At 34.7% G+C, this 13,662-nt stretch overlaps 1 protein-coding gene across 1 annotated transcript; it reads right to left on the minus strand.

Moving 5' to 3' along the window:
* Positions 1-3,385: 3,385 nt before the first annotated feature.
* On the minus strand, positions 3,386-13,304 carry LOC101267429 (uncharacterized). Its single transcript, XM_010326584.4, has 6 exons — positions 13,165-13,304; positions 12,901-12,995; positions 12,766-12,819; positions 4,313-4,382; positions 4,127-4,214; positions 3,386-3,717 (listed from the first exon to the last, which is right to left on the minus strand). The coding sequence occupies exons 2-5, from the start codon at positions 12,961-12,963 to the stop codon at positions 4,168-4,170; spliced, it is 234 nt and encodes a 77-aa protein (XP_010324886.1). The 5' UTR covers positions 12,964-12,995; positions 13,165-13,304; the 3' UTR covers positions 3,386-3,717; positions 4,127-4,167.
* Positions 13,305-13,662: the final 358 nt, after the last annotated feature.

A 13,662-nucleotide genomic window follows, 5' to 3' on the forward strand; every position in this document is an offset into this window, starting at 1 on the left:
CAGTAAAGAACTCGATTATAAAGTGAGGACATGTTTTAATCGTTTGTAGAAGTAAGAGATTGTGCAACATAAAATAAATCACTAAGTTTCAATTACCAATATCAAATGGGGGGAATTAAGTACTAATTAATAAGAAGGAACTATTAACATGGGAAATAATGTAATCAATCAAATGCTAATTTCGCTTAATGGATAATTACTAATTCCTTCAAGTTGTTGAATCTCCATGAATAGGATAATATTTGAATACTATAGTTATCTCTCGACCAACTACCATGTTTCAACTGAGATCTCTCAAACCTCAACAAGATTAACAATACCAAATAACTCAACTCCTCAATTAACCCATTTTATCAAGTTGAATCGTAATGATACAAATCAATATAACTATGAATCATTTACTCTACTCTAATAGCTCTTTCTCAAGCAAGCATAAAGAGCTAATCTAGAACCAAATTTTGCAACTTCAGTCATCTATTAAAACATGAAAAAATAATTGAACCATTTCAAAACAACATTGAATTCAACAATTAAAATTACCTATTACCTACTTAATGCATTCGACTACATGATCACACCCCTAATGTAACGAGTTTTAGCCAAACGTCGCGAAAAGTAAGAAATCGTTACAAAAAATGTTATCCATCTAAATTGTTAACCTGCAATACTCAATGCAAAAATTAAAGCTAGAATCCTAAAACCTCAAATTTGAGATTCAAATATTCTTAAAGAATGTTCAACGAAGTGAAAATGTAAACACTCTCAAAGACTGAGAAATACCCTCTATCGAAACTCCCTTTCTTCTTTTAAAAAAATGAATTAATGTGTTCCCGAAATCTCAGGTGGAGTCCAGTCAACGAGATAAGTTGAGATCGCCGATCGACTCAGCGATCCGTTGAGTTGTGCTTCTTCTCTCCTTTTGGCTTGGATTCTGCATCAAATTGTTCTGGAAGATTAGTCGAGCTTGTTCGTGATCACCGATACAAAACCCTAATCAAAAGGACCCTCTAGATTTGTTAAGAACCCTGTGCACACAAATCACACATGCAAATCATTCATACTCAACGTTCGGGACAGAAAGGAATCATTGAAACACTATCACTACCCTACGTATATCCTAGGTATAATATGGCACATAGATGAGACCAAAAGAACATTGTATAAACTGATGTTATGAGATTAAAAGAAGATTAGTGTCATCAAAGATGACCTAGCCTATCCATTAGTATTCAGCATTATATAGCAACAAAATTACCCCTCTGTCATATCAATTTTCAATCCTCGCACCCTTAGATTACTTGTTACTTATTTAAATTTATGAAATTTTAGTTTAATTGTGACTCATCATACCAAAAGTCATTTCACAAATTTGGTGGAATCATTCACCCATTGTTCTTATTACTACATATGAATTGATTTACCTTCTAAATTTCTTGATTGAATTCTTCATACTAGATCACTTTTTGTGGAATTCGACCCCAACTCTTACTTGATATTTTATATTGACGACGATTGCATACTCTTTGGATATGTTTAGAGAGTACTTTGAGTGTCATCACCTCGACACGCAAACTAGGAGACAACCCCAACAACACATTCAAAATCCGAACTAGGTGTTGATCCCAACTATTGACCCAATACCCGACATTTGAATTAGAACCAAATATTCGACCTAGAACCTGACCTCGACACCCAAACTTGAACATGATACATCAATCCAGGCTTGGACTTCAACACACATGTAAAGACCCAACTTTCAAATCAAGATCCGACCCTGACAAGCAACAATCGATACAAGACCCAAGATTCGACTTTCAAATCAAAATTTTGACCCTAACTTCCGAACCAGGATCCAACCACACCCGATTTGAAACCTAACTTTCAACTGAGATTTAAAAATTAATAATAAAAAATTAAATTTCATTTAGAAAATATTTTCTAAAACAAATTTTCATTTTTTTTGGGGGGGGGGGGGATCGGTGATAGAGGGTGGGGTGGAAAAATTAAATTTTAAAATTAAAATTTTTTTAAAACTATCTTTAATTTATTTTTATTTTTTTGGAGGGAGGAGGGGTAGGGGGGAGGGGGAGGGATAGGTTGGTATGTGTGTGTTAAAAGAAAATGAAATTTTTTGAACAACTTTTCATTTATTTTGTGGAGGGGGAGGGTAGGGGTCGTCAGGGGTTGCGCGGAGCAAAAACCCAAATTTTAAAATTTAAACTATTATTCAAACATATTATCTTAAGTTATTAAGTTTTTTTTTGGAATGGAGAGGGGCTGGTTTGGGATAGATGGACCCGAATAGGGATAAAATAAATTGATTTTTAATGCATTTTTTTTTGTACGTGAGGTAAGAAAAAAATAATTGTAATTTGAGATTGAAGGACTGTTTCAAAAAATGTGTCTTTTAATTGTTGAAGAGAGGTCATTTTCCGTAAATTTGAGGAAAATAAGTAATTTGAAAAAACATTTAAACTAATCAAAAATGAGAAAATTAGAAAAAATTTACACAAAAAAAAAATTATAAAAATATTGTAGATACCAAACACACACCCAAGTCTTTAAAGTTCTTATACCTGTAACCTGTGACACCTTTAGTATAACATGTTATCTGCACTCTAATTATCATATGAAACTTGCTATCGTTGAGACTCCACTTAAGTCATTATTACTCCGCTTATTGATTTGATATTTGATATGGGCGAATGACCAACTAACATATCGCCTATCAGTGAGTTAGTGAAGATGCTATCATGAGCGAATTTTGAATCGTGATAAAAATTATGAATCCGACATCGACAACGTAGACAATATAAAATAAAGCTAAATATCAAGTAAATTATGAATCGAGATGGATCTTCCTTCAATATTATGACAAAAATAACGTTGAATCTAAATCATCTTTAAAAGCTAGCTCGTAACGAAAAGATTGTTTTAAAATTTGTACGTTGATTAGCCAAACCTTTCCACAACCAACTCAACATGTATGCCCCTATCAATATGTCATCGTACAGTTAAACATAAAATAAAACAATAAAAATAGCTCATAAAAAGACCAAACTAATGAACTTAAGTAGTTATTTTTATGTAATTATGATATGAACTCATGAGATAAAATTGAAATTTTGTTTGGACATGTGATCTGAAAATTTGGTGTTGTATATTTTTTCTCATAATCATAAAAAAAAAACCATTACTCATGAGTTCTAAATCTATTAAAATAGTCCCAATTGTTTATTCAATATTATCAAACAAACAAAAAATCATAAAATCGTATAATAATTTGAGCAAAAATGAAACACCTTTCACGAACTCGTGAAGTGTGAGCTAAAGTGACTATATGTTTAGTGGGAATAATAAATTTTATGTCGATGAAAATAACAAATTTTTAAAAATAATAACGTGATTATAAACTTTATTTACATGTGAAAAATAAATGGTTAATAGATATAAATGTGGAGTTGTTTTAACAAATTATAAAGTCATGGATCAATTTTTGTATTACAATAACTCAAATCATGATATGGTATTCCCATATGATTCCATATCATGATTTTTGGAGAATATGGTATCACAACTCATAATATGGAATCAATCATGACATAAAATCAGCATAAAATTACACGTCCAACACTGATTCTATCTCACGATACCATATCGTGATATGATATCAACGGCCAAATGCCTACTTTAGAGAAATTAAGCAAAAGAATCACTCTGCAGATAGATTACATAACTTAAATCAATATATAAATAATAAATATGTCAATAACATTAAATTTAATTCAGATTATATAATAAGTCTTCAGTCAAAATAGTTAACCCTCTCTGTTAACGTGCTCTTCAATCCAATAACAACTCTCCGAATCTCACTTGCATTCATACAACGAGAAGCGGACAGTTCGGGTCTGATGGACCCAAACTTGCAAATCTGACTACTTATAAAATTACACAAGTACGTAATTTCATGTAGCACATTGAAATTAAAAATAATCAAATCTAGCAATAACAATATGGTAATACCAATACTTTAAAGTCAAAAACACTTTGGTAATACCAACTTCAACAGGTATATAGTCTGTAAAGTTGCTTATAACCTAACAAGTAATTGAGATTCACTCTTTACCTCTTTCCAACCTCTTAAGCTGAATGGAACTTGTTGACTCGTTAGGAGCTTAATTTTTGTAACTTAGATTTGACCATGTCCACTTGTTCTGTCCAAAAGAAAAAGACAACAAAGATAAAAACAACATACAGAAAAAGTGATCAGTACAAAAACTGTTTGAATCCATGCACAGATAGAATATTTTACTTTGTTCTGACATTGTTGCTTTCTCAGCAGTTGTACGGAAGAATAGATTGCCATTTCTCTGGTAGACAGCCTGGTGATGAAGTAACAAAGTAAATCCTCGTAAATTAATTCAAACTTGAATCATATTATCACAAAGGTATATCATATATCAACATTAATACCTTAATCATACATGCACAACGTGCTTCTAATTTAAGAGGAAAATACAAAAAAATAGATCAAGCAAGTCATCAGTTCAACTGGTGATAGTTGAAAGAATCAAGGTATTAAAAACTCAAAACTACTTTAGTTGTTCATGCCACCATGTAAAGACTTCCATTTCATAGGATAAAGACTGGACAAAATACTGACACCACCCCACCATAGCCTCCTTTATCTTTTATGAGAATCCCAAGAGGGAACTGGAAGGTGATTGAATAAAACTGCTAAGCAGCCTACACATATTCTAAGCCATCCATTCAATTATCAAAGTAGATTTAATGTGTAGGGACAGCGGAATGTAAGACCATAGCAGACAGGGAAAAGGAGGATTATATATTTCATCAATCACCAGTTGAACACAATTTGCTCATCTGTTGAAAAGTACCATCCAGACAGTGATGTTAATCTGTAAATATCATTAGAGCACCTTCTGGTTGCAAGCTTTTTAATATAAATATCTTTTAACGATGAAAAAGATATATATGATTTACCCTAGCTTTTGCCTTTTATTTAGAGATCATTGTTATTGTATCAAACATAACAGTCCATTTTGGTCAAATTACCGCAAAATAGATTGACCATATCTGGTACAGATCCCACAACCATGTCATGTCAACACGGGTGCTGCACCGGAAGTGTAGATTTCATGCAACTTAGAGGAAAAGTGGACCAAGATATAGAATCAGATAGAAATTGTGTCATGTTCTCTTTGCTTTAGGTAAGGTTAGGTTTGCGTACGTTCTATCCTCCCTAGACCTCACTGATGGGATTTCACTGGGTATGTTTTTGTTGTTGGTGTACCATGCTTGAGTGTATGTGACGTAGAAGCTTTGCTAAATTTTCTCAACTCCTTTCATCAGTAATAGGAGCTATCACTATTGTGCACCTTCTTTATGCCTTCCATAGGAATTAAGACTAGCCCCAAAAAATGATATGATCCACTCATTTTTGTGAGGATCATAATAGTTTTCAAACTAGCACCGATGGATCTTTCCAGTGGAAGAGTAGTTGACAGATCGTAAGAGAAGATACTAAAGATGAGCAAAGGGGAATGAACTTTTTCTTTTCTTTTCTTTTTTATGAAAAGCAAGGACAAAAAACTTATTTTCAACGACATTTCTACATCTGCATTAAGGAATTCCCTAATCAATCTCACTTGATGGAGATAGGCAGATGCTGCATTTGAGATTTTCTGACAACTTTATCAAAGATATAGTTCTCCTTGATTTCTTTTCTTTTCTCACTATATACCTTCTCTTTACCTCACCACTCTCGAAAATAAGCTAAACATTGAAGTATAAATCACTACTTCAAGAATGCACAAGCAATTGAAAAAAACTTGACATTACAGGTGCACAGCAACTTTAAAATTATTGTGATTATCAATATCTGAAATCTGAATTGTTGAGACTGGCATAACTTGAGCTGATATCAGCAGTTAGTTAGAATGCCAACTTGCAAGTTAAGCTGTGTAGATTAACACGTGCGTGAGCTGCATGTTAGTTAGTGTGATAATATAGTTAGCTGCTAGATATTTTCTCTTCAATTATGTAATTATATAAATACAGAGTAGCCAGTGTTATCAAAGGTGCGCTTTCAGCACGCTTAAGCCCTGAAGCGAGGCTCATAACGCGTTGAGCGCTTCACCTCGCTTTATGTGCCATTTAGTGTCGTCATCAAGGTTCTAAGGCAAACATTTCCTTGCCAGTGAGCCTCTTGGCAAGAGCCTCTTATGATGAAGTGAAGCTAAATAATTGATATTTCACTTTATCATAAGTTTTTTTCAATTTATCTGGTCATATATTTGTCATTCATGTTTATAATTATTGGTCGTGAAGTAAACATATATACTTTATTCTTTTCTCTCATTGCGCCTTTTATCGTTAAAGCCCACACTTTATTTGCACTTTGCGCTTAAAGCCCCCCATAGATTAGAGCTTTTTTGCGCTTGTCGCATTCGATAACACTAAGAGTAGCTAAAACATTCTGTAAGATATTTCATTCTCTTCAATGAAACAGTAAATTTTCCCAATTCTCCCTCTCTATCACACTGTTGCAGATCATGAAATCCTCCATGGATTCTCCAGTTTAGCTTCATTGTTTTCACATGGTATCAGAGCTATTAGGCTATTAATACAGTCTCGATTCTATATTTACATTCAGCGAGGATTTCCAGTATATCAGAAATGGGACTTGACAATGAGCTGCCGAAAAAACTGACTCACAATCATCCTCTCTTTCTTCACTCGACAAACACCTCTGGAGTAGTGTTGATCTCTTTACAGCTATTGGGATCTAAAAACTACTTTATCTGGAGTTGGGGGAATGTGAATTGCGATTTTAGGTCCAAGAGCATGTAAGAAGGCTAACTTTGGAGCAAATTAGAGGATCTTTGGGAACGCTGCAACGCCATCGTATGGTCATGGCTTATGAACTTTGTTTCTAAGGATCCCCTCACAGGTATTGTGTATGCCTCGAGTGCAGTAGTTGTATGGGGCGATCTAAAAGAGCGATTTGATAAGGTAGGTTACTCGAGAATTTTCTAGATCCACAGAGAGATTGCAACTGCAGCTCAAGGTACTCAATGTACTGAATTCAATAGCTACTTATTTTTCGAAATTGAGAGTTGATTGGGCTGAGTTTGATTCCCTAGCACCTATTCCAGAATGTGCTTGTTAGAAATCTCATGATATCATCGATTTCATGCAATACCAAAAGATTCTTCAGTTTTTTATGGACTTGAATGAAACTTACGAACCAGCTCGTGCTCAAATTCTTATGATGACTTCTGTCCCATATGTGAACAAGGCTTGCTCGATGTTAGTTGAAAAAGAACGACCAAAGGGCAATTGTTAGTATTGTTCCCACTACTGAGATGACAGGGATGACTGCCTTGATGAGTGATTCATGGATTTCCTCTTCAAAGCCAAAGAAAAAACGGAACCTGATATGTGATTTTTGCAAGAAAAAAGGGCAGAATAAAGCTAAATGCTATAAAATTGTGGGCTATCCTGCTAATTTTAGTTTAGGTTCAAGAGGAAGATTTGATTCAGCAACTGCTCACAATGTTGTTTTCCTGGCAACTGGATGATGGAAATGGGCAAGGTCCACAAAAAGGGGAGACCACACACGCAGATGCCTCAACTCACTCCATCTCAGTATGATCAGCTCTTAAAGATGCCAGACAAGGACACCACATCAGCATGCTCAGCAAGTATGGCAGGTATTGCCCATGCTTGTACAGTTAATACTAGTTCTCAGGAATGGATTGTGGACACCGGAGCTACCAATCATATGACCTATGACTTAGATTTACTAACACACACATCCACCGTTTCTTCTAATGTGCCTAGGAAGGTACATCTGCCAAATGGTAATGTGACTGCAGTTTCACATGTTGGTTCTTGCCAGATAGATATTGATGGAGTTATTAATAATGTGCTGAGTATAGCTCACTTCAAATACAATTTACTATTATTTTCTAAGATCACTAAAGAGTTAAATTGCTCTGTCCTATTTCTTCCTAATTTTTGTGTGTTACAGGACCTCGCCACCAGACAAGTCAGGGGGATTGGTAGGGAATGAGATGGACTTTATATGCTTGCTCCAGAAACTCACACAAGCACAATCCATCTGACAAAGGGTTGTACACCAAAACTGACAACATAGGTGTGGATTTATGGCACAGAAGACTGGGACACACACCTAGCAAAATAATTAGAGAAATTTTTTGTTTGCCTCCTCTTCATAACTTGCAATGCTCAGATACTTGATCTCTGTTTGACCATTAGCTAACCACACTAGATTGTCATTCAATAGATTGTCTTTGATTTGTTGAACATTGATGTATCGGGTCCCTATCATGTACCAACTTTTGATGGCAATAAAATCAAGCTCACTATTGCTGATGATCATTCCAGAATCACTTGTTTTTTTACTAAAGTTGAAGACTGTTGTAATGCTAAGACAATTTCTCCAAATGATTCATACTCAGCTCAATGCTAAGGTCAAGATAATTATGTCAGATAATGGAAGTAAATTTGTTAATGCTGATTGCTTTGATTTATGTCATTCCCTCATTGCCTCCAGGGAAGGTTCCAATTGGTTGCAAGTGTGGGTTTTCAAAATCAAATACCATGATTATGGTGAGGTGAAGAGGTATAAAGGTTAGGCTGGTGGCAAAAGGTTATAATCAACTTGAAGGACTGGACTACCATGAGCCCCTGTGATAAAGATTGTCACTGTTAGACCTGTTATGTCTATAGCTGCTTCTGTGAGTAAATGGATGTCCATAATGTTTTTTTGCAGGGTGATTTGCATGATGAAGTATACATGCACCTCCCACGAGGCTTTGCAAGCCAGGGGGAGCAATCTGACATGGTCTGTAGACTTGTCAAATCCTTGTATGGATTGAAACAAGCAAGTAGGGAATGGAATAAAAAGCTGACTACTGCATTATTCAATTTGGCTTTACTCAAAGCTATTTGGACTACTCTTTGTTCACAAAAAGGCTTGGAGAAGATATTGTTGTTATCCTAGTTTATGTGGATGATATGTTGATCACAAGCAACAATAGGGAACTCATTCAGTCAACTAAAAGAGACTTACAACACGCCTTCAAAATGAAAGATCTTGGAAGTTGAAGTTCTTTTTGGAAATAGCATTCTCTAGATCACACAAAGGCATCTTAATGAACCAGATAAATATGCTTTGGAATTGATAGAAGAGTTGGGCTTGAGTGGTTTTAAACCAGCTTGGACACCTTTAGAGCAGTGTATCAAAGGTGCGCTTTAAGCGCACCTAAGCCCCGAAGCGAGGCTCAAAACATGTTGAGCGGTTCGCCTCGCTTTATGTGCGCTTCAGTGTCGTCATCAAGGTTCTAAGACAAACTTTTCCTTTACAATGAGCCTCTTATGAAGAATTAACACGAAACAATTGATATTTCACTTTATAACTAAAAAAAATGCAATAGCATTGTCATATATAATGTTTATAATTATTAGTTTTGGACTAAACATATATATATATATATATATATATATATATATATATATATATATATATATATATATATTTGTAATTTTTTTCTCCCTTTGTGCCTTTTCTAATTAAAGCCCACGCTTTATTTGCACTTTGAGCTTAAACCCCCACGGACCTTAGAGTTTTTTTGCGTTTTTCGTCTTTAATAACACTGGTTTAGAGTTCAATCAAAAGTTCACAACAAAGGAACTTGATGAACTCACAAGAACTAAGGATGATGATCTTTTGGCAGATAAGAGAAAATACCAAAAATTGATTGGAAAGCTGTTGTACTTGACACTAACTAGGCTAGATATTGCATTTGTTGTTCAGACTCTTAATCAGTTCATGCAACAACCCAAGAAATCTCATTGGGATAAGAGTGGTTCTACATGACGAGAGAACCTCGAATGGGATGAGTAGTGATGGTGATAACACATTGACAACATATTGTGATGTTGATTAGGCATCATGCCCTAACACCAGAAAGTTAGTAATAGAATTCCTGGTGAAGCATGAAAAATCTCTTATATCATGGAAGTCAAAGAAACAAAACACAGTCTCGAGGAGCTTTGCTAAATCAGAGTACAAAAGCATGGCTTCAACATGTTCATATTGGTATGGTTAATTGGATTGTTCAAAGAATTGGGAGCAGACAGAAAGAAGACAGAAATAAGCCTGTTATTTATATTTTGATAGTAAGGCAGCTTTGCAGATAGCAGCATTGCAAATCCAGTATATCATGAGTGGACAAAACACATAGAGATAGACTATCACTTCACAAGGGAAGAAATTTAGCAGGGATTGATACAGACACACCACATCAGTATCTTTGCACCTACCAATTTGAGGGGGAGTGTTGAGACTGGCATAACTTGTGCTGATATCAGCAGTTAGTTAAAATAGAATATTAACAGTTAGTTAGAATGCCAACTTGCAAGTTGAGCTGTGTAGATTAACATGTGTGTGTGAGCTGTATGTTAGTTAGTGTGATAATATACTTAGTAGCCAGATATTTTCTATTCAATTATGTAATTGTATAAATACAGAGTAGCTGGAAAATTTTGTAAGATAATTCATTCTGTTCAATGAAACTGTAAATTTCCAAATTCTCTCTCTCTATCACAGTGCTTTCAGATCATGAAATCCTCCATGTATTCTCCAGTTTAGCTTCATTATTTTCACATGAATTTCCACTTCGAAAAAGGAACTGAAATCTGGATTTGAATTAGAAACCCCTTCACCTTTAAACCAACAATACAAATTAGACAAAAGCCATCTTTTTTCATATCTCTCAACTCTTAAGCTCTTTTGATGACCTTGACTTATCCCCTGTTAATATCATTCTATTTCATCCAAAAACACATAGCAGGCACTCCTAATGCTGCCTTCATTCCCTCGAACTTGCTATAGTTGTGTGTGCCCTAATATGAATGTCAAGTAGAGAAAACAGTACTGCCAATCCACAGCATTATAACATGTCCTTAGATCTTTTCAACCGCTTTTGACATGCAACGCTGATTCATAACACTTCATTTACATTCTAATGTGATCGGATTACACGCATAGAGAGAGTACTAATAATTGGTCTATTATATGATCGCCATCTATCATTCTTGTGGAACCATAGGTCTTTTGCTTTAATTCACACATATCTACTCATTCAGGTCTTGAATGGCTATTCTTAGACTAATTTTCTGAAGATTTTCTCATATATAACCACAATCCAAATATTTCAGATGGTCAACACTTGTGAATTGCAATATCAAGGAATCGATCCAATGTCACGCTCTAAAACCCCAAATCCACTAGCTCCAATTTCTTCCATTTATCGATCTAAACCACACCAAAGTGAATGACAACAAGATTAACGGAGACCTACCTTATATCGCTAGTACTACCAAAAAAAGGACTATGGATTCCATAAATTACTGAGAACCCTCATCCCCCAAATCCAAATTGTCAAGTAAGTGCATCAAGCAATCTTAATCTTCATATTTGTAAGTCCTTACTACCATTGGGCTTACATACCACGTTTTGGTTCTACACTCAGTCATTACTCATTAAATATCAATAATCAACAAGGATCTTCCATATTTTTCTACAAAAATATTCTGAAACATGGAAACTAACTAGCCGACAACAGACTTAAATCAAATATTCTACAATGTGGATGTCAACTATCCAATAATTGACTTTAATCAAATATATTTAAATGTGTAGATTGACTAGCCAACAACAAACTTCAATCTCACTGATAGTACCTTGGCGATAACCGTGGTACATGTTTCCTATTAAAAAGTAGGTTTTATACCCTCTCTGTCCTGTGCTCCGGTCTTCTTTTGGTTAGTATAAATGAGTAGAAAGTATACTCAATGCTTCCCAACAATGGTGGAAAAGTGCCATCGTAAAAGTATCAGATCCCGGTGCCTTATCTCCCAACAGAACTCTTTATTGCATCCACCTCTTCTTCCAATCTAGAATGTTTTGCAAATGTTTCCCTATAATCCAGATTGACTTAAGAAATCCGTCCACAAGTGACATTTCACCTATGTTCTTGTTTACAGCCTCTTGACAGCATAGTACTGGACCATTCCTTTTCTTTTATCCTTCTCATCTTACAGCATTGCCTATCAATGTCAAACCTATCAATGTAATTGAGATTAGAAATAATTCCAGTTTCAATGTTTTACTCTGCATATGTATATATCTTAACTTAGGATTTACTAGTTTAAATAAATTGTAAATTTTAAATTGTTCTGAATCATTTATTTGGGACTGAGCAAGCATTTGCCATCTTATAAAAGAATCGTGTATAATTTATCTCCTTCTTTTAGCCTAGTGAGTAGTGATTCACGATTCTTTTCCCCAATTGATCACTTCTGTGACAAGTAATCGACAAGTCATTGACAAATTACTCTCAACTCTGACTTCTCCTAACCTATGAGATACATCTAGGAAGCAGCTCCACTTCCCTACTGATATGGCCTCCCTCCCTCCCTCCACTGAATTTCTTCTACATCTTAGAGGCCACCTCACTCATTCCCTAAAGAGATGAATTTTTAGGTAGTTTCAGGCTTGGAGTTAATGTGCAGCCAGCCTTAGCCTACTTTGAAGACTCTTCAATAATATCCCAGGGTAAAACCCTATATAGTATTATTGAACTACAAAATCAAGCAGAACTAAAAGAAAATCAAGTAAGTGCAGAATTCCAGAAATTAAAAAGAACATACCCTAGAATCAGGAAGGTTACTGAGCTCAGCTATAGCAACCTCGTGACTTCTCACCTATGGTGCCATAAATATACCCATTAGGAATTCCACCCAACTACATCAAAACTGACCTGTTAAAGTATTGACTCAAAATACCTCCTTGACGAGATGCCGGTAGGACTCCGGTTCCGGCAAACTGGAACTCCCTGTTGCAGACATTGCTTGCTCTCGTTTAACTTATTTAATAATTGCTATAGATTTCAAATATATTTACATGACATGAGAAATTAAATAAATGATGTGAATTAAAGGGTTAAATTCATTTAAAAATATGATTGAGTTAATTTGGAATAAAATTAACATTTTTAAAACTTCTTAATTTTTCTTCCTTGTGTGAAACTTAGATGTTGTAGCACGCACCTCAATCACCCTTGTGAATTGAACAAACTTCAAAGTACAACCAAAGATACTATATTTTTCAACTACTTTTGTTTTATCCAAACCATTAAAAAGAACTAGAATTTTCTCTCTTCTTTTTCTTCTTCTCCGACGTTCTGTTCTTCTTTTTCTTCTTCTTCTTTAGAAAATTCAACTGCATCAACGAATATTCTCCCTAATCTCTTCCTCCTCATCTCCCGTCATCGCTCTCTCTTTCTCAAATGAAGGTTGTGTTCGATTTAAAACGTGTAAGTCAATTTTTTTGAAAGATTTTATAATTTGGAATAACACACTTTTGATAAGAAGTACTTTTCATGGGTTAATGAATAAGAAATCGTTTTATAGATGTAAAAATTAAATAATGATACCTATTATTTTTGTTTTGAAAGAAAATTGACAAACTCAAAACAAAATCCTAATTTTGAGGAAATACATATGTATTGTTGTTCTTCGATGAAGAGTCATTTTTGTTGCTTTTGT

The sequence above is a fragment of the Solanum lycopersicum genome, chromosome 8 (genome assembly GCF_036512215.1).
Source record: "Solanum lycopersicum chromosome 8, SLM_r2.1".
Classification (NCBI taxonomy): Eukaryota; Viridiplantae; Streptophyta; class Magnoliopsida; order Solanales; family Solanaceae; genus Solanum; species Solanum lycopersicum.